Genomic DNA, 16,207 nt, shown 5'->3' on the forward strand with positions numbered 1-16,207 from the left:
TGCCCATGTAGGAAGCTCGGGATGGAGAGATAAGCGTCTTCGATACACAATCATTGGTCCGTGGGCAAGCTGACAATGGTCCGAGATGCCTCGGTTGTCCTCGAATGGATCAGCTTGCTTTGGCTTTGAGACGCACGGGACTGCTTCCAGAGCTCGTCGGGTCCCTCGCGCAAGCTGCCAAGCCCAGCCAAGCTTCAGCTCCCAATTCTCGACCTCCGAGATGACCTGCAGATGAAGTATACGCGTGCATGGAGGAGAAAGGCAATCGCAATGAACCGCATGCTCGGCTTGTACAGCTCGCTTCTAGAAGCCTGCTGCAACATCATCTTTAGTGTGGGACGCTTCAATGCACTGATAAGGCACGACTCCGCAGTAGATTAAGCGAGGGGCTAAGCTCATCTTGTCGCTCAAAGATTAGCCTTTGCGCGATGGTCATGCTTACCTTTCCTCCGAAGCTCCATGCTCGCGATCAGGCTTCGAAGCGGAGGATCATCCACGCTCATGTGACCTGTAGGGCCTTCAGGAAAGATCAAGGTTGGTCCACGCCGATCAAGTCGAGCATCGAAAGGTAGGAAAGAACGAAGGGCGGGAGGGCTGAGAAGGGTGGCGCTTATCTTGACAGCCGAGAAGGCGATTTCTTTGAAAGTGTGTGATCGAAGCTCATGACATCGCTTAGGAGAAGGAAATGCTTTGTTGGTCAAGCTTAGTAACACGCCCTTCAAGCACGCGATCTGCCGTCAGAAGGCGGCAACAAGAGCGGCAATTGAACGGAGGCATGCGGGGAAGAATGTCCAAGAGCGCTCGCCCCTCCGGCCTGTCAAAGCACGCAATCCAGCTCGGCTCTTACTCACCAGCAAGCCGCCTTCGCACAGACAAAGTCGCCTTGCCTCTTCTTCTTCTGTAGCAATGTCCGACGATGTATAGCCGTAAGCCTCAAATGACGCTATTGCCTTGCCGTTCCTGAATTCAAGCTTTTCGCTTGCTGAGAAGAGGTGTCGATGATCAAATTGATGTGCCATGTGGGCTCTCGAAGGTTGCGTGCTCGTGATGCAAACAGCATCCTCTTCGCATCGCCAACGATTATCTTCTCTTTCTTCCTCACCACCACAACCACAACGAACAAGATTCAACATCAAGATGCTGTCCACTCTGCCTCCCAACGCGGATCATTTCTCCAACAAGTCGTCCGGCGACGGCGATGGAGGCTCTGGTGGCTTCTCGGCCTCCCAGATTGCTGCCCAGCGCTCGCTCAAGTCGTCGATCCAAGAGCTCACCTCTGGTCAGCACGATGCCGACGCTTCGCTGCTGACGCCCTACTCTGAGCTGCCCAAGGAGATTACCGGCCCCACCGTCTGGGACGCCGCCTCCTACAAGGGAGCAGAAAACGCCGCCAAGTGGGTGCACACCTTCAACGAGCACCAGATCTCGCAGCTCGAGTCTGCTGCTCAGCTGTGGCTCGAGTCGGGTCGCGAGCTGGGTGAGATCGAGCGCTCGACCTTCCCTCTGCCCTCTGACCTCGTCGCCACCCTCACGGAGCTGCGCCAGCGCCTGATCACGGGTCACGGGTTCTACCTCTTCAAAGGCCTCCCCACCAAGCGATGGGGCAACCGTCTGTCCGCTATCGCCTACCTCGGTCTCGGCTCGTACCTCGGCAATGTCGTCTCGCAGAACCGATACGGACACATCCTCGGTCACGTCAAAGACCTCGGTGAGGACCCGACTGCCATCGACAAGGTTCGCATCTACCGCACCAACGCGCGTCAGTTCTTCCACACCGACTCCTCCGGTGGCATTGTCGGCTTGCTCTGTCTGCACAAAGCCGTTGAGGGTGGTGAGTCGGACATTGTCTCTTCGCACGCTGTGTGGAACCACCTCCAGGCGAACCGACCGGATGTGGCCGAATTGCTGGCGAGCAACATCTGGCACTTTGACCGAAAAGGGGAGGTTTCGACCCTTAACGGCACCCAGAACGGCTGGGTCACCCGCCCCATCGTCCACCTCCGTCGAGGTCAACCCGCCAACCGCCTCATCCTCACCTACGATCCCTACTACCTCAAGTCCATCCAGCGCCACGTCGATGCCGGGCTCATCCCGCAACTGAGCGACAAGCAGAAGGAGGCTATGCAGGTGTTGGAGGACACCGCGAAGGAGTTGAGCCTGCACATGGTGTTGGATGTGGGAGACATTCAGTTTGTGAGCGATGTGCATGTGTTGCATGCTAGGACGGAGTACAAGGATCCTGCACCGCCCGCGCCTAGGAGACACCTGTACAGACTCTGGCTCGCCGTTCCGACTGCAGAGGGAGGTTGGGAGAACGCCTACCCCGACAACGGCCTCCAGAGACGTGGCGGTATTCAGGTGAACGACACAAAGCCCACCTACCCGCTCGACGGCGAATAGACGAGCCATCAGCTCAACATTTGACCTCGAAATTTCATACAGTATTGTCCCACAAACAGACGTGATGTGTGTGTGTGCTGCGCAAAGTCTTCTAGCATTGCTCTTCCTGAGTCCACAGATGTCCCATGCATTCAGAACAAGGGTCGCTACTCCAACGTCGACAGCTCCCTCCTAACTTCCTCCTCCGCTGCGATCTTGGCCAACTGCATCGCCTCCAACTTCTCCCCACCCGCCTGGCGCAACTTCAACTCCTCGATCGCCTTCAACTTCTTGTTCAAATTACGAACCTTCTTCTCCTGGTTCGCAGCGCCCGCGTTACCCCCCACTTCCGCCGCACCGGAGACGCTGAGAGCAGCGACGTCCTCTGTGACGACCACCACGGGTTCGGGTGCGGCAGCTGCGGCTTGTTTGCCATTCTGCTGGTTCTTGCCGGGCTTTTTCTTGCCGTCCTTTTGGTTGGAGGTGGCGTTGCCGTTGCGTGGCGCGCCGGGTGCGCCGGGGATGGCACGCTTGCGATTGCCCGAACCGGGGGCTTGGTAGGTTCCGTTCTGGGAGGCGGAGCGGGCGAGATCCGGAGTCGAGGCGCCAGATCCACCCTCGTCGATGCGCTTGTAGATGTCGGGTGTACCTTGACCGCGCGCGCCGGGGGGACGGTAGGTTCCGGTGGGACGCTTGGTCGCCGCTTTGGTGGCGAGGTAGGACGCGGCGGCGGGCGAGGCGGCAGGCGCACGTGGGATCGAGGTGGGGAAAGGAGCCAGACCAGCATTGAGACCAGGTCGCCATCCGGCTTGGTAGAGCTCGTCGATCATATCGACGTGCACCAGCTCACCCGTACAGTGCCAGATCTTGACGCCGTTCTCGACACGCAAACGCGGACTGAGCGTGGCAGTCAGGAGGAAGTGGCCGTCGGGAGACCACTGGCATACGGAACTGTTGGAAGCGTCCATGGAGAACACTTTGCCCTTGGACAGGTTCTCGCGGTCCCAAATGTCGACGGTACCGGACAGATTGCCGAAGCCGGCGATGCAGAAGAGGCGACCTTGCGGGTTGAACGCGACAAAGTTGCGCGGTTGCGTACCGAGTTCGGCGATGACGTTGACGCGATGGCTGAAGAGCACCGCTTTGGCAGGCATGTAGCCGTAGATGACGATGAACTCCTTCGAATTGGGGTTCCATTCGAAATCGTGGATGGGGCCTTCCTTGTCGAGTGCCACGCGGCAGTCAAAGTCGCCGCGAACGGACATGAGGTAGAGGTTGGTCTCGCCGTAGTAGGACTTGCCCGTCTTGTCGTGATCCGTCGAGGTCATGAAGAGGAGTGCGGAACCGGCCTGGTTCCACTTGATCTGGATCTTGTCCGCTTTGAAGAAGGTCTTTTGCGAGACGGGCGCGGGGGGTGTCTCAGGGGAAGGGACGAGGGAGGCGAGCGAGTAGACGCGGACGGAAGCGGGTGCACCCTTCTTCTCACCGCAAAAGACGGCGATGCTGGGCTTGTCGCCCGGCCCAACCTCGAAGCTGGTGATGCCCTCGAGCCGCAATCTGCCAATGACGCCCTTGTCGGCGATGTGGCGAGGCTCGTAGATCTGGAGCTCGGTCGAGACCTGCCTGATGCAGTACTGCTCGTCGGCGGTGAATTGGAAGAAGCAACCTTCTTGCGACTTGCGCTCGAATTCTGCGACGGTTTCTCCTGTTTCCGTGTCCCAGATCTTGAGGTTGCGCGTATTTGAGCCGTCTTCGAGCTTACCGGGACGCTCCCATGTGCTGAGGAAACCACCCTTGGGCGAGAACTTGAGGTCAACCACCTTGGGGACGGGAAGATCGCGTTTTACGGAAGAGGTGGAAGCAGCACAGGTGTCTACGAGACGGGTAAAGTCATCCATGGCAGCAGCGAAGGTGCTACCATCGGGGCTGTATTGGAAGACGCGAGTGGCACCTGTGACCTGGTCGAAGCCATTGACGGAGGTGTATGTTGGCGAACCGGTGTTGAGGCCGATGGATTTCTGGGCGCGGTAGGCCCACTGAGTGGTAGCCTCACCGGCGGGAACGGAGACCTCTGATGGTTCCGACATGGTGTGTAAGGGATGGGTCGGCACAGCAAGTCAATGCGTGACGAACTGGACCAAGTAGCTTGTGTGAGGCTGGAGTGGTCCCAGAAGCCGTATTGCCGAAGCGTTGCTTTCGATCTGAGGAAGGCAAGGGCAGTCGTAGCACCTTGTCGAGACAATTCAACGTCCTGAGGCGGGAGAGGCAAAGGAGCGGCGAAGGTGCGAAGGCAAGAAGCCAAAAGGAGGGTTGAGGAGGAAGGAAAGTGGTGTGTGGTCTCTGCGTCAAGAATGAAATGGACTGACGCCAAGCGAGCGAGCAGAGCAGCAGTAGAGCAACACCGCCCTTACACACTGCACTAACAGAGAGAAGAAGAATCGCAGCAGCAGAGTGACGCTCTCAGTGCCAGAAGAAGTGATTTGCCGAGAGAGAGGATTTTGCCTGCCCTTTCAAGTCACACGTGATACTAGATCGGCGATCGCGAGTCTAACAGCTTTACAATTTTCGCATCGAGTGTTGGACTCTGAAAGCGCGCGTGTAGGTGTGAGCCTGAGCCTGGCTGGCTGAGCCAAAGACTGCGCTGAGCTGGCTCAAAGAACAGACCAACACTTTCCTCACTCAGATTGACGCGTTGATGATCAGCACTCAGCTCTTCACCCTCATCATCACCTCTCTTCAGCAGCGCAGACGTCCGCCACCACTATGGACGCTGTTCATGTCGACGGCGCGAGAAAGGCGCCAGGCGATTGGTCACCCGACGCCTGCCGCACCGTCGCTGCAGAGCTCACCAATACCCTCGACCTGGGCGCGAATCGTCAGCTCGTAGTCGAAGCCCTCGTCTTCATCCACTTCTCCGTATATACTTTTGCCGAGAGACTACGTCGACGCCAAGGTCGCAGATATCACCAATCGCCACGTCACTTTCTCAGCTTCATCGAATACTATGTCCAGGTCTCCAATCAGAAGCGCGACGAGCTCGAGGATCAGCAACGCTTCTTGCTCGTCGGTCTCGACAAGCTTCGTTCCACCGTAGACCAGGTCGAAGAGCTTCAGAAGAGCCTCGCTGTCAAGCGCACACAACTCGAAGCTAAGAACGCTCAGGCGAATCAGAAGCTGCAGAGCATGGTCAAGGATCAGCAAGAGGCAGAACAGAAGCGAGCAGCTTCCATCGAAATCCAGGCGGCTCTCGCAGATCAGGAGCAGGAGATCGGTCAAAGGAGGCAGGTCGTCATGGCAGATCTCGCAGACGCAGAACCAGCCGTGCAAGATGCTCAGGCTAGCGTCAGCAACATCAAGAAGCAGCATCTCACCGAAGTCCGTTCCATGGGCAATCCTCCACTGCCCGTCAAGAATGCCATGGAGTCTGTTTGCATCATCCTCGGCCACAAGATCGAAAGCTGGAAGACGGTACAGGCCATCATCCGCAGAGACGACTTCATCGCTTCCATTGTCAACTTTGACACGGATCGTCAAATGACGCGCCAGATTCGAGAAAAGATGATCCGCGACTATCTCTCTAAACCCGGCTACGACTTTGCCACCATCAACCGTGCCAGTCAGGCTTGCGGGCCGCTCGCAAAATGGGTCATCGCACAAGTACGATTCTCCGAGATTCTTGACAAAGTTGGCCCGCTGCGTGACGAGGTGCAGTCGCTAGAGCAGCAAGCAGAAGACACGAAGCTCCAAGCAGGCGAGATCGTCAACATGATCGCAGAGCTCGAGAACAGCATCGCTACTTACAAGGACGAATACGCTGCTCTCATCAGCGAGACGCAAGCCATCAAGTCCGAAATGGAGCGCGTGCAGAACCGCGTCTCCCGCTCGATGCAGCTTCTCGACAGCTTGTCTTCCGAAAAGCAACGTTGGGAGACCGGCAGCCGCACCTTTGACGACCAGATGAGCACCATCATCGGCGACGCTCTGCTCTCAGCTGCCATGCTCGCCTACGCAGGCTACTTTGACCAGCAATATCGCGAGTCCATGTGGCAATACTGGTCAGATCATCTCCGTCAAGCCGAGATCAAGTTCAAGCCAGAGCTCTCCTTTGCCGACTATCTCTCCACCGCAGACGAGCGTCTCGAATGGCAGGCCAAGTCGCTCCCAGCCGATACCCTTTGCACCGAGAACGCCATCATGCTTAAGCGCTGGAACCGATATCCGCTCATCATTGACCCCTCGGGCCAGGCGGTCAACTTTCTGCTCAACGAGTACAAGGTACAGAAGCTCACTGTCACCAGCTTCCTCGATGAAGCATTCCTCAAAGCTCTGGAGAGCTCGCTGCGATTTGGCAATCCTCTGCTAATCCAAGACGTCGAATATCTTGACCCCATCCTCAACCCCGTACTCAATAAGGAGCTCCGAAGAACAGGCGGTCGAGTCCTCATTCGTCTAGGCAGCCAAGACATTGACTTTTCGCCCTCCTTCAACATGTTCCTCACCACTCGCGACCCATCAGTCGAGTTCTCGCCGGACATCTGCAGCCGTGTCACCTTTGTCAACTTCACCATGACACGCGGCAGTCTGCAGAGCCAGTCGCTCGATCAGGTGCTCAAAGTCGAGCGCCCAGACACGGACCGCAAGCGAACCGATCTCATGAAGTTGCAAGGCGAGTTCCGTCTCCGACTCCGCCATCTTGAGCGATCACTGTTGACCGCCCTCAACGAGTCTGAAGGCAACATCCTCGACGACGACAAGGTCATCGACACTCTCGAGACGCTCAAAAAGGAAGCAGCCGAAGTCACGTCCAAGGTCGAAGAGACAGACGCCATCATGCAAGAGGTGGATCAGGTCACAGCACAATACGTTCCGCTGGCAAAGGCCTGCAGCTCGGTCTTCTTTGTGCTCGACCAACTCCACCTTATTTCGCACTTCTACCAGTTCTCGTTACGCTTCTTCCTCGACATCTTCGACTACGTGCTACGTCGTAACCCGCACTTGGAAGGCGTCACAGATCCCAAGCAGAGACTCGACATCCTCATGCGCGATCTGTTCTTGGTTGTCTTTCACAGGACAAGCAAGGCCCTTGCTCATCACGACCACGTCATGCTGGCAATGCTGCTTGCTCAGATCAAAGCACGCGAGGAGGGGCACACCGACACGCTCGACAGCGACGAATACGAGTTCTTGCTCGAAGGCGGCAACGTCGCGGGAGCTGCAGCGTCGACGAGCGGGGCAGCTGGCGACAGCAACACACAGCGACGCGGGGATGGCGAGGTCGAGGCGATGCTGGACGAGGAGCAGCTGGCGCGTGTTCAGGTCTTCAAGCGTCTCGCGTTCTTCCGCACGATCGAAGAGCATATGGAAGCCAACACCGACAAGTGGCTCGCTTTCCTCAACTCGAACAATCCAGAAACATCAGTGCCCGTCTTCTGGTCTGAAGACGAGCAGCAGGACGAAGACTTGGCGGACCAGGTACGGAAGATGCTGGTCGTCAAGTGCCTGCGTCCCGACCGCATTGTCCAAGCCATGGCTGCTTTCGCTTCACGCATCTTCGGCCAGGATGTTCTTGGTGACCCAGGATATGAGCTCGGTCGGATCGTCGCTGAAGAGGTGGACGCCAGCACACCCGTTGCTCTCTGCTCGGTGCCAGGCTATGATGCCAGCTACCGAGTCGACCACCTCGTCAAGCTTGTTGGTGCGCGATGCACACCGGTGGCCATGGGATCACAAGAAGGTTTCGCACTAGCCGATCATGCCATCACATCGGCCGCACGCACAGGCAACTGGGTCCTGCTCAAGAATGTCCACCTGGCACCCAGCTGGCTGTCCCAACTCGAGAAGAAGATGCACGGTCTTAACCCGAATCGCAACTTCCGTCTCTTCCTCACTTGCGAGACCTCGCCTTCGATCCCCGTCAACTTTCTGCGCGCCTCCCGCATCTTGATGAACGAGCCACCACCGGGTATCCGCGCTAGCATGCTTGACAGCCTCAAGAGCATCGCACCTGGCCGCCTGCAGCGTGGACCGGCCGAGACGCCAAGGCTCTACTTCTTGTTGGCTTTCTTCCACGCCACGCTGACGGAGCGATTGCGATACACGCCGCTAGGCTGGTCGAAGCCATTCGAATTCAACGACTCGGACGCCGAGGCAGCGTTGGATATCATTGAGGGATGGGTGGCCCAGGTGGCAAAAGGTCGTGCCAATGTCGACCCACAGCAGCTGCCTTGGGACGCCATCCGATCTCTCCTCAAGCAGAGCGTCTACGGAGGCAAGATCGACAACAATCCGGATCAGACTTTGCTCGACTCGTTTGTCGACGAGCTGTTCTGCGCTCAGGCGTACGACGTCGACTTCCAGCTCGTCAAGGACGACAAGGACCCGCTCGTTGCGCCAGAGGGCACAAAGATAGAGACGTTCGTCAGCTGGGTGCAGGCGCTGCCGGAACAGCAACCACCGCAATGGCTGGCTTTGCCGCCAAGTGCAGAGAAGGTGATCGCTGCGGCACAGGGCACGGCACTGCTGAGCAAGCTAGTCAGGATGAAGCAGTTGGCGGACGACGACGATGACGAGACAATTGGTCAGAGCACTGGCGGCAGCAGCAGCAGCGCAGCCAAAGAAACAGCCTCGTCCACCGCAGCGTCAAGTTCGTCCTCGGTGCAGCCAAGCTGGATGAAGGCGTTACGAGCAAACGCGATGCAGTGGCTCGATTTGCTCCCCAGCACCGTATCCTCCTTTGGCAAAGATGCAGGGTCAGTGCAGGATCCGCTGTACCGCTTTTGGGCGCGAGAGCACCGCACAGGCTCATCGCTGCTCTCCACCGTACGCAAGGACCTGCTCGAGGTGGTTGCCGTGTGCGATGGCAACTCGCGACAGACCAATCACAACCGAGCGCTGCTCACCGACCTGCCGAAAGCCGTCATCCCGCAATCATGGCGTCGATACGCGGTGCCGAAAGCCATGACCCTCCCAGAATGGATCGTCGATCTCCGAGCGCGTCTCGAGCAGCTAGAGCGCATCACACGCGAAGCTGCCGAGGTAGGCGGAGCGTCCGGTGGCGGATACGACATGGTCGAGGTCATCCTCGGCCTGCTCTTCTCTCCCGGCGCCTACCTGACGGCGACACGACAAAGTGTCGCTCACGCTTCCAAGGTGTCATTGGAGAATCTTTCACTCAAGCTGCTGCTCAACGACCCCAAAGCAGGGCTGGATGCGGGCAAATTCGCGATCCGCGGACTGAAGCTGCAAGGCGCCAACTGGGATGCAGAAAGCAAGAAGATCAGGCTCAATGATGGTGCTGTGACCAACCTGGGGTTGACTGCGCTGGTGTGGGACAAGCAGGCGGACAGTCAGAAAGACCAGGCGCAGCAGGGCAAGGTGCTGATCAGCGTCTATCTCAACCAGGACCGAAGTCAGGCGCTGTTTGCGACGCTGTTGGATGTGGACGCGGGGGTCAAGGCGGCGACGGTGGCTCAGCGGGCGGTCGCTTTGCGCGCTGCCTAGTGCACGCTTTCTGCAATGGAATGCTTGAAGCGAGATCTCCAGTTCCATGATGTGGGGTATACGATGTGTGCGATGCTTATGACTCTTTTGACGCGGTCGACCAAAGCTGTGACAACTCTGCGAGCTCTTTCTCTTCCGCTGCTGACGTTTGTTCCTCCTTCTCTCTACTTGATGGTGTTGATGTTGGTGTGAGCTGGTCGAACGACTCCTTGATGCCCGCTGTGACCTTTCGAAAGCGTTCGGCGAGACTGGACCGGGTCTCTCGATTGCCGAGGAAGATTTCGGACCAGGTGACTTCCTTTGGACCCACTGTCCTGCTCTGCTCTATCGAGCCCGTTGTAGCGCTTGGCCCGTCGCTTGGCAGGAGACCTTGTGCGACAGGATCTGATCCGAGCGCCTTCCAGCGTCGCAACAGGGCCAGTCTCTCCTCCTGCACCCACTCGGGATCCTTCTCCTCGACATCCTTCGACGAGGAAGACGTCCCGAACCAGGTCCTCGAGGTCGAAGGCGGATTGAGCTGGTAGAGCAGCCGCGAGTTGTAGTCGATCGTATCGCGCAGTAGCTCGGAACGTATGCGGTGAGTGCGGACGTCCTGTCTGCGCTGCGTGGTGATGAGCGCGTGGTTGAAGGCGAATGATGTGACGACGGTGAGCAGCAAGATAGGTGGAATGGCGGACGGCGCGAACCAGCGTGCGCCCTGACGAGACATCGCCGCGATGTCTGTGGGTCAAGAGGACAGTGAATGTGGTGTTGATGTTGATGAGAAGGAGAAGGAGGAGGACGAGGACCAAAGGGTCCTTTCTTCTCGTCCCAGATTTTGGCCGACCAGGCAGGCCCGAATTCCGAATGTGCCACACACGCGAGTGTTGGTGTCACTTTCCGCCGTTCTTCTTGCGTTCTTGGCCTCGGCCGTTCACCTTATTGGATCACTCACCAACGCACAGCATCGCAGCAGGGACAGGGATGCATTCAAGATGTCGCCCACTCCACAACAGCAGCTGACATCAGCTTTCGAGACGAAAAAGCACATCTCCTTCCTCCTCCGCTGCCTTCGTCTCCTCCCACAACCCTACACGTCGGCGGACGACCAACGTATGACGCTCGGCTACTTTGCCGTTTCCGGCCTGGACCTCCTCGATTCGACCTCCAAGATTCCCCTTGACGAAAAAGCCGAACTGATCGAGTGGGTGTACGACCAGCAACTTCCCACGGGCGGGTTTCGCGGGTCTCCCAGCACTGGCCCTTCCTCGTCTCGCTTCGCAGGCGCAAACGTAGCCATGACCTATGCGGCGCTGCTCATCCTCGCCGTGCTGAAAGACGACTTTGCGCGCTTGGATCGAGACGGACTGCTGCGCTTCGTCGGCGCGCTACAGGATAGAGGGGGAGGAGGTTTTGCAGCGGAAGAGCAGACAGGAGAGGATGGGGTGGTGGATCGGGATCCGAGGTTCACGTATTGTGCCGTGACGATCTGTTCGATGCTCGGAGAGTGGGGGAACGTCGATGTGGGAAAGGCGAGAGAGTATCTGGAGGGATGTCAGAGGTACGATGGTGGATTTGGTGCGAGTAGCGTGCACGAAGCGCATTCGGGAATGACGTACTGCTGCATCGCTGCGCTTCACCTTCTGCCTCAGGACGAAACCACAGCGAGGTGGGGGAGGGAAGAAGAAGCCCTGGCATGGCTCGCGCATCGTCAAGTGGCACCATCGGAAGAGGCCGCGATGACAACACAAGCACAAGACGTTGCAGAGGTATCGGACGAAGAGGAAGCAGAGCTGGCCGGTGGCTTTCAGGGAAGACCCAACAAGCTCCCTCCAGACGTATGCTACTCGTTCTGGAACGGCGCCGCGCTCTCGCTGCTAGGTCAACACGACCTCGTCGATGCGGTAGCTGATGCAGGCTATGTCTTGTCGGCTCAGAGCAGGGTGGGCGGGATAGCGAAGATTCCTAATGAGCATCCGGATCTGTTGCATACCTACTTGGGACTGGCTTCGCTTTCATTGCACCAACCGGATGAGGACGGATCGGGGAACGCGGAGGATGGCGACGGGATCGACTTTGGAGTCAAACGTCTTGATGCAGCATGGAACTGCAGTTTGGGGGCAAATGAATGGCTGCGGGAGCATCTGACCAAGCAATGAAGGCTAGCATCATGTCACTTGTACCTCTTGTGTATCTTTTGATGTGAGCAAGTGATAGTGAGGCTGGAGGAGGGAATCGGGTTGAGCATCCCGATCCACTCTAGTCGCGCCACCTTTTTGGCATATACGCTGCCTGGCTGAGGTGGTCTGACATTTGCTGCTGAACCCTGCGACGCGCGGTTGACACTCAACTCAACACAGCGCACCCACCAATCAGCCTGGCGAGGAGAGAGAGGAAGAACTCACGCTCAGCTACAACCCCACGCTTTTTCCTCGAATCGGTCAATTTCGAACAAAGAACACTCACACGCCGCTAAGCCAACACATCTTCTTCCGCTCACCATCTCTTCGCCATCACCACCGTACTTGGCACGTACCGACCATCGCAATCATGGGCGTACTTTCCCTCCTGCTACTGGGTATTACCCACCCATCCGAGCTGCGTGCCATGATCGGATACAAAGTATGGCGCGATCCGCTCAACGACATCAAGGCCAACCCCGAAGCTTCCGGTTGGGATCGCGAACGCATGCGCGATTGCTGGGGCTTCCTCGACCTCACCTCTCGCTCCTTCGCCGCCGTCATCAAGGAGCTCAAGGGCGAACTCTCACGCGTCATCTGCCTCTTCTACCTCGTGCTGCGAGCGCTCGACACAGTCGAAGACGACATGACCATCCCTGCCGAAAAGAAGATCCCCTTGCTCGTCGACTTTTACAAGTTTCTCGAACAGCCAGGATGGAACTTCAAGGAGAGCGGACCCAAGGAGAAGGACCGTCAGCTGCTGGTCGAGTTCGACAAGGTCATTGCAGAGTACCAGCTGCTCGACCAGGGATACAAGACGGTCATCTCGGACATCACCGCAAAGATGGGTGCCGGCATGGCGAGCTACATCGAGTTGAGCGCCAACAAGCCGCTCAGCGTCAGCACGTGGAAGCACTTCGACCTCTACTGCCACTTTGTCGCTGGTCTCGTCGGCGAGGGTCTGTCAAGGCTCTTTAGCGAGAGCAACCTCGAGCGTCCATGGCTGGGTCATCAGCTCGAGCTGTCGAATCACATGGGTCTGTTCCTCCAGAAAACCAACATCATCCGAGACTACGCCGAGGACTGCGAAGAGGGCCGCTTCTTCTGGCCCAAGGAGTGCTGGGGTGACAGCTACGCCAAGTTCAGCTCGCAACCCGACGTCGCCTCGGGCATCATCGAAACCAAGCCGGGCAGCAACAAGTTCCAACCCGCGGACAACGAAGTGGGTCAACGCAGCATGTACGTGCTCTCTTCGATGCTGCTCGATGCCATGTCCCACGCCACCAACGCGCTCGACTACCTCGCGCTCCTCAAAGAGCAATCCATCTTCAACTTTTGCGCCATCCCGCAAGTCATGGCGATCGCAACGATCGAGTTGATGTTCAACAACCCTGATGTGTTCAAAATGAACGTCAAGATCCGCAAAGGTGTCGCGGTTGGACTCATCCTCGCCGCGGTCAATCCACGCGATGTGGCATACACGTTCCTCAAATACAGTCGCAAGATCCACCGTCGCCTCTCGCCGGCGGACCCGAACTTTACGCGTTGGTCCGTCGAGCTGGCGCGCATCGAGCAGTGGTGCGAGACCTACTATCCGAGCTTCATCGCCGCGCAATCGGAAGGCAAGCCCACCGACGCTCGAGCCTCCGCCCTCCGCTCGTGGTCCGAATCGCGTCGTTCCCACGCGCTCATCCTGAAGCATTCCAACCTCAACGGTCGAGACCCTTCCGCCGAGGACGCACAACAGGCACTCGAAAAGGCCAAAGCCCAAGCCCTCGACCCGCGCGACCTCATGACCGAAGACGAACGCAAAGACCTCGATAAGAAGGACCGCGACGAGATGATCAAGTTTTTCTTCATCATGTTGGTCGGCATGACGGTGTTCATGGCCGTCGTGGCGGTCTTGACGTGGGAAGCCGTGTGGTATTGGACCATGGATGGAGCGGATCCGTTGACGCAGAATGTCAAGTATGCGTGGAAGTTGGTGCAGAAGGAAGGAGCACAGAGTGTTAGGGAGGTGTTGGGGACGGTGAAGGGCAGTTTTGAACATGTTTGGAAGCACGGATTGGGTTCGGGCAAGATCGAGCTCTGAAAAAAGGCCTCTGATGCAATTCTCAACTTTCGACACACCGCACACGGACAGACAAGTTGTTTGAAACGAATTGCGCGGAGACATCTATCGAACCATGAAGACCTGCACGAGCTGCGTCTCGACCTTCTTTTTCCCCTCTGGCCTCTCGGTCGAGGCGGGAACGTGGAGGTAGTGCAATTCGACCTCGAGCTGTCTGCTATGCTTTTGGTCCTGGAGCACCACGATGCGACCTTTGATCTTGTCACCCTTTTGCACGCCTGTGATAGGTTCCTTGAGGACGAAGAGCGTCTGTTGCCAATGGGTCTCTTTGCTGTAAGGTGAGGTGGAGAAGCTGACCAGTTCGCCCTTGCCCTCGTCATCCCCGGTGGCGGTGGTGGCGTTCTTCTTGAGATCCAATCCCACCACGTCTTTGTCCTCGAGCGAAAATTTGGGACACTCCGTCGAGGCGTCGGTGGGGACCCGTGCAGAGGGGAAGAAAAACGTATCGAACCAACTAATGAAGCCGTGCACCGAGCCATCTGCGCTGATGGTCAGCTCGAACGAGCTTTCCGGCTCCGGTTGCTTCACTGGCAACCGCGGCAGATCGAGATCCGCAAACACATAGCTGTCGGATACCACATCGTCCTTGTCCAACACATCGACGAAGGCCTCGTCCAACAACCCCGTGGTCATGCTGGTCATGTTGAACCCGTGGACGTCGTCCCAAAAGCGCAGCTTGTCGTTGATCAACTTGGAGGAGGAGAAGGCGGCGAGGTGCATGGTCATCCTGTTTGGCGCCAGAACTCCGGTTTCCGGGTTCAGATATCGATCCCTAGCGAGCAGCACCGAGGGGAGCATGTTCTCATACAACAAGAAATACCCCATCCATTCGCTCACCAGTACATCCACTTTTCCCTCCCACGCCTCGAGTTCGGAGGTAAAATCCTCCAGCTTGCCACGATGAACCTTGACAACGTGCCCAAAGCCATTTGCCTCGACGTTCTCCCGTGCGCGCTCGACAATCGCCGACGCATCAATGGCGATCACCTGCTTCGCCCCCGCTCTCGCCGCAAAGAGCGACAAAATGCCCGTCCCACACCCCACATCCATCACCACCTTCCCCCGAATCAAATGCGAGTTAGACGGATGGAGCAGGAACTGCGCATAGCTCAACGTGCGTGCTGAGTCGGTGATCATGGTTTGGTGGATGCCGTTGGTCGAGTAGCTGTCAAAGTAGAGGATGTCGTCTTCGGCGTCGTTCGCTCCGCGTTTGGTGCGGGCAGCCGAGGTGGCGAGGGAGGAGCGTTGGTGAGCGGTGAGTTGGGAGGTGGACGAATCGGTGAGGTCGGAGGGGGTGAGACCGAGGGTGGTGGCGTGGAGCGTGCGGAGCTCTTCGAAAGCTGCACGCGCGGTGGCTAGTTGCGACTCGAGCTCGGCGATACGAGACTTTTCGCTTGAACCGGCAGCGTCACTGGAGGTGGGAAGTGCAAGCAGGTCGAAATCCACCTGCAGTAACCCATCGTCCTCGAAGCCGGGGACCGGCTTGAGCTCCGCATCGTCCAACAGGACGCCACTGTCCCGGGTGATCGCGTTGACCTGCTCGGGCGTGAGATTGTTCCGACGAATATGGTTGATGAGACGAATCACCTGGAGTGTGTCCAGCTCGAGGCGTGCAACGAGCGCGGCAAGATCGCAACCCTGGCTCTTAGCGTGAGCGAGCGCCTCCAGCGGGGACGCAAAGGAAGGCCTCGACGTGGAGGAATCCGCAAAGAGCGCAAGGGTGGTAGCCGCGTTGTCATCGTCGGAGCGCCAGTCACCGTAGTCGTTGTCATCGTCGATGGAGGAGGACGAGTCCGAAATGTAGCCCTCGGGATCTTTGTGCACCATCTTGTATGTAGTGCGTTGGAGTGGGCGGTGAGGTAGAAGGTATGGTGTTGAAAGGCTTGAGAAGAAAGTGTGGAGCAGATCAACTTTTTTTTAGGTGACCGGACCTGCAGCTTTCAGGAAAAATTCCTAGAGGCAAAAGGGTGCCAAAAATCCAAAGCTGTTAAGACGGGGGACCTCGCTCACCAACACAAGCGCAATCTCATACCATGCA

General features: G+C 57.7%; 7 protein-coding genes across 7 annotated transcripts; 4 read left to right on the forward strand and 3 right to left on the reverse strand.

The window, feature by feature from the left end:
• Nucleotides 1-1,137: 1,137 nt before the first annotated feature.
• Nucleotides 1,138-2,400, forward strand: PSEUBRA_000923 (Taurine catabolism dioxygenase TauD/TfdA; the record flags this gene model as incomplete). Its single annotated transcript, XM_016434218.1, has 1 exon — nucleotides 1,138-2,400. One exon carries the CDS (start codon nucleotides 1,138-1,140, stop codon nucleotides 2,398-2,400), a length of 1,263 nt encoding a protein of 420 aa, XP_016294319.1.
• A 146-nt stretch (nucleotides 2,401-2,546) lies between these two features.
• PSEUBRA_000924 (Translation initiation factor, beta propellor-like domain protein) lies at nucleotides 2,547-4,466 on the reverse strand (the record flags this gene model as incomplete). The annotated part of the gene is made up of 1 exon (XM_016434238.1): nucleotides 2,547-4,466. One exon carries the CDS (start codon nucleotides 4,464-4,466, stop codon nucleotides 2,547-2,549), a length of 1,920 nt encoding a protein of 639 aa, XP_016294320.1.
• A 676-nt stretch (nucleotides 4,467-5,142) lies between these two features.
• PSEUBRA_000925 (Dynein heavy chain, coiled coil stalk) lies at nucleotides 5,143-9,879 on the forward strand (the record flags this gene model as incomplete). The annotated part of the gene is made up of 1 exon (XM_016434220.1): nucleotides 5,143-9,879. One exon carries the CDS (start codon nucleotides 5,143-5,145, stop codon nucleotides 9,877-9,879), a length of 4,737 nt encoding a protein of 1,578 aa, XP_016294321.1.
• Nucleotides 9,880-9,955: 76 nt separating this feature from the next.
• On the reverse strand, nucleotides 9,956-10,588 carry PSEUBRA_000926 (uncharacterized protein; the record flags this gene model as incomplete). The annotated part of the gene is made up of 1 exon (XM_016434239.1): nucleotides 9,956-10,588. One exon carries the CDS (start codon nucleotides 10,586-10,588, stop codon nucleotides 9,956-9,958), a length of 633 nt encoding a protein of 210 aa, XP_016294322.1.
• A 265-nt stretch (nucleotides 10,589-10,853) lies between these two features.
• On the forward strand, nucleotides 10,854-12,017 carry PSEUBRA_000927 (Prenyltransferase/squalene oxidase; the record flags this gene model as incomplete). The annotated part of the gene is made up of 1 exon (XM_016434227.1): nucleotides 10,854-12,017. One exon carries the CDS (start codon nucleotides 10,854-10,856, stop codon nucleotides 12,015-12,017), a length of 1,164 nt encoding a protein of 387 aa, XP_016294323.1.
• A 391-nt stretch (nucleotides 12,018-12,408) lies between these two features.
• On the forward strand, nucleotides 12,409-14,130 carry PSEUBRA_000928 (Squalene/phytoene synthase; the record flags this gene model as incomplete). Its single annotated transcript, XM_016434225.1, has 1 exon — nucleotides 12,409-14,130. The coding sequence occupies one exon, from the start codon at nucleotides 12,409-12,411 to the stop codon at nucleotides 14,128-14,130; it is 1,722 nt and encodes a 573-aa protein (XP_016294324.1).
• An 84-nt stretch (nucleotides 14,131-14,214) lies between these two features.
• On the reverse strand, nucleotides 14,215-15,996 carry PSEUBRA_000929 (Ribosomal L11 methyltransferase, PrmA; the record flags this gene model as incomplete). Its single annotated transcript, XM_016434250.1, has 1 exon — nucleotides 14,215-15,996. The coding sequence occupies one exon, from the start codon at nucleotides 15,994-15,996 to the stop codon at nucleotides 14,215-14,217; it is 1,782 nt and encodes a 593-aa protein (XP_016294325.1).
• Nucleotides 15,997-16,207: the final 211 nt, after the last annotated feature.

The sequence above is a fragment of the Kalmanozyma brasiliensis genome (genome assembly GCF_000497045.1).
Source record: "Kalmanozyma brasiliensis GHG001 unplaced genomic scaffold PSEUBRA_SCAF11, whole genome shotgun sequence".
Classification (NCBI taxonomy): Eukaryota; Fungi; Basidiomycota; class Ustilaginomycetes; order Ustilaginales; genus Kalmanozyma; species Kalmanozyma brasiliensis.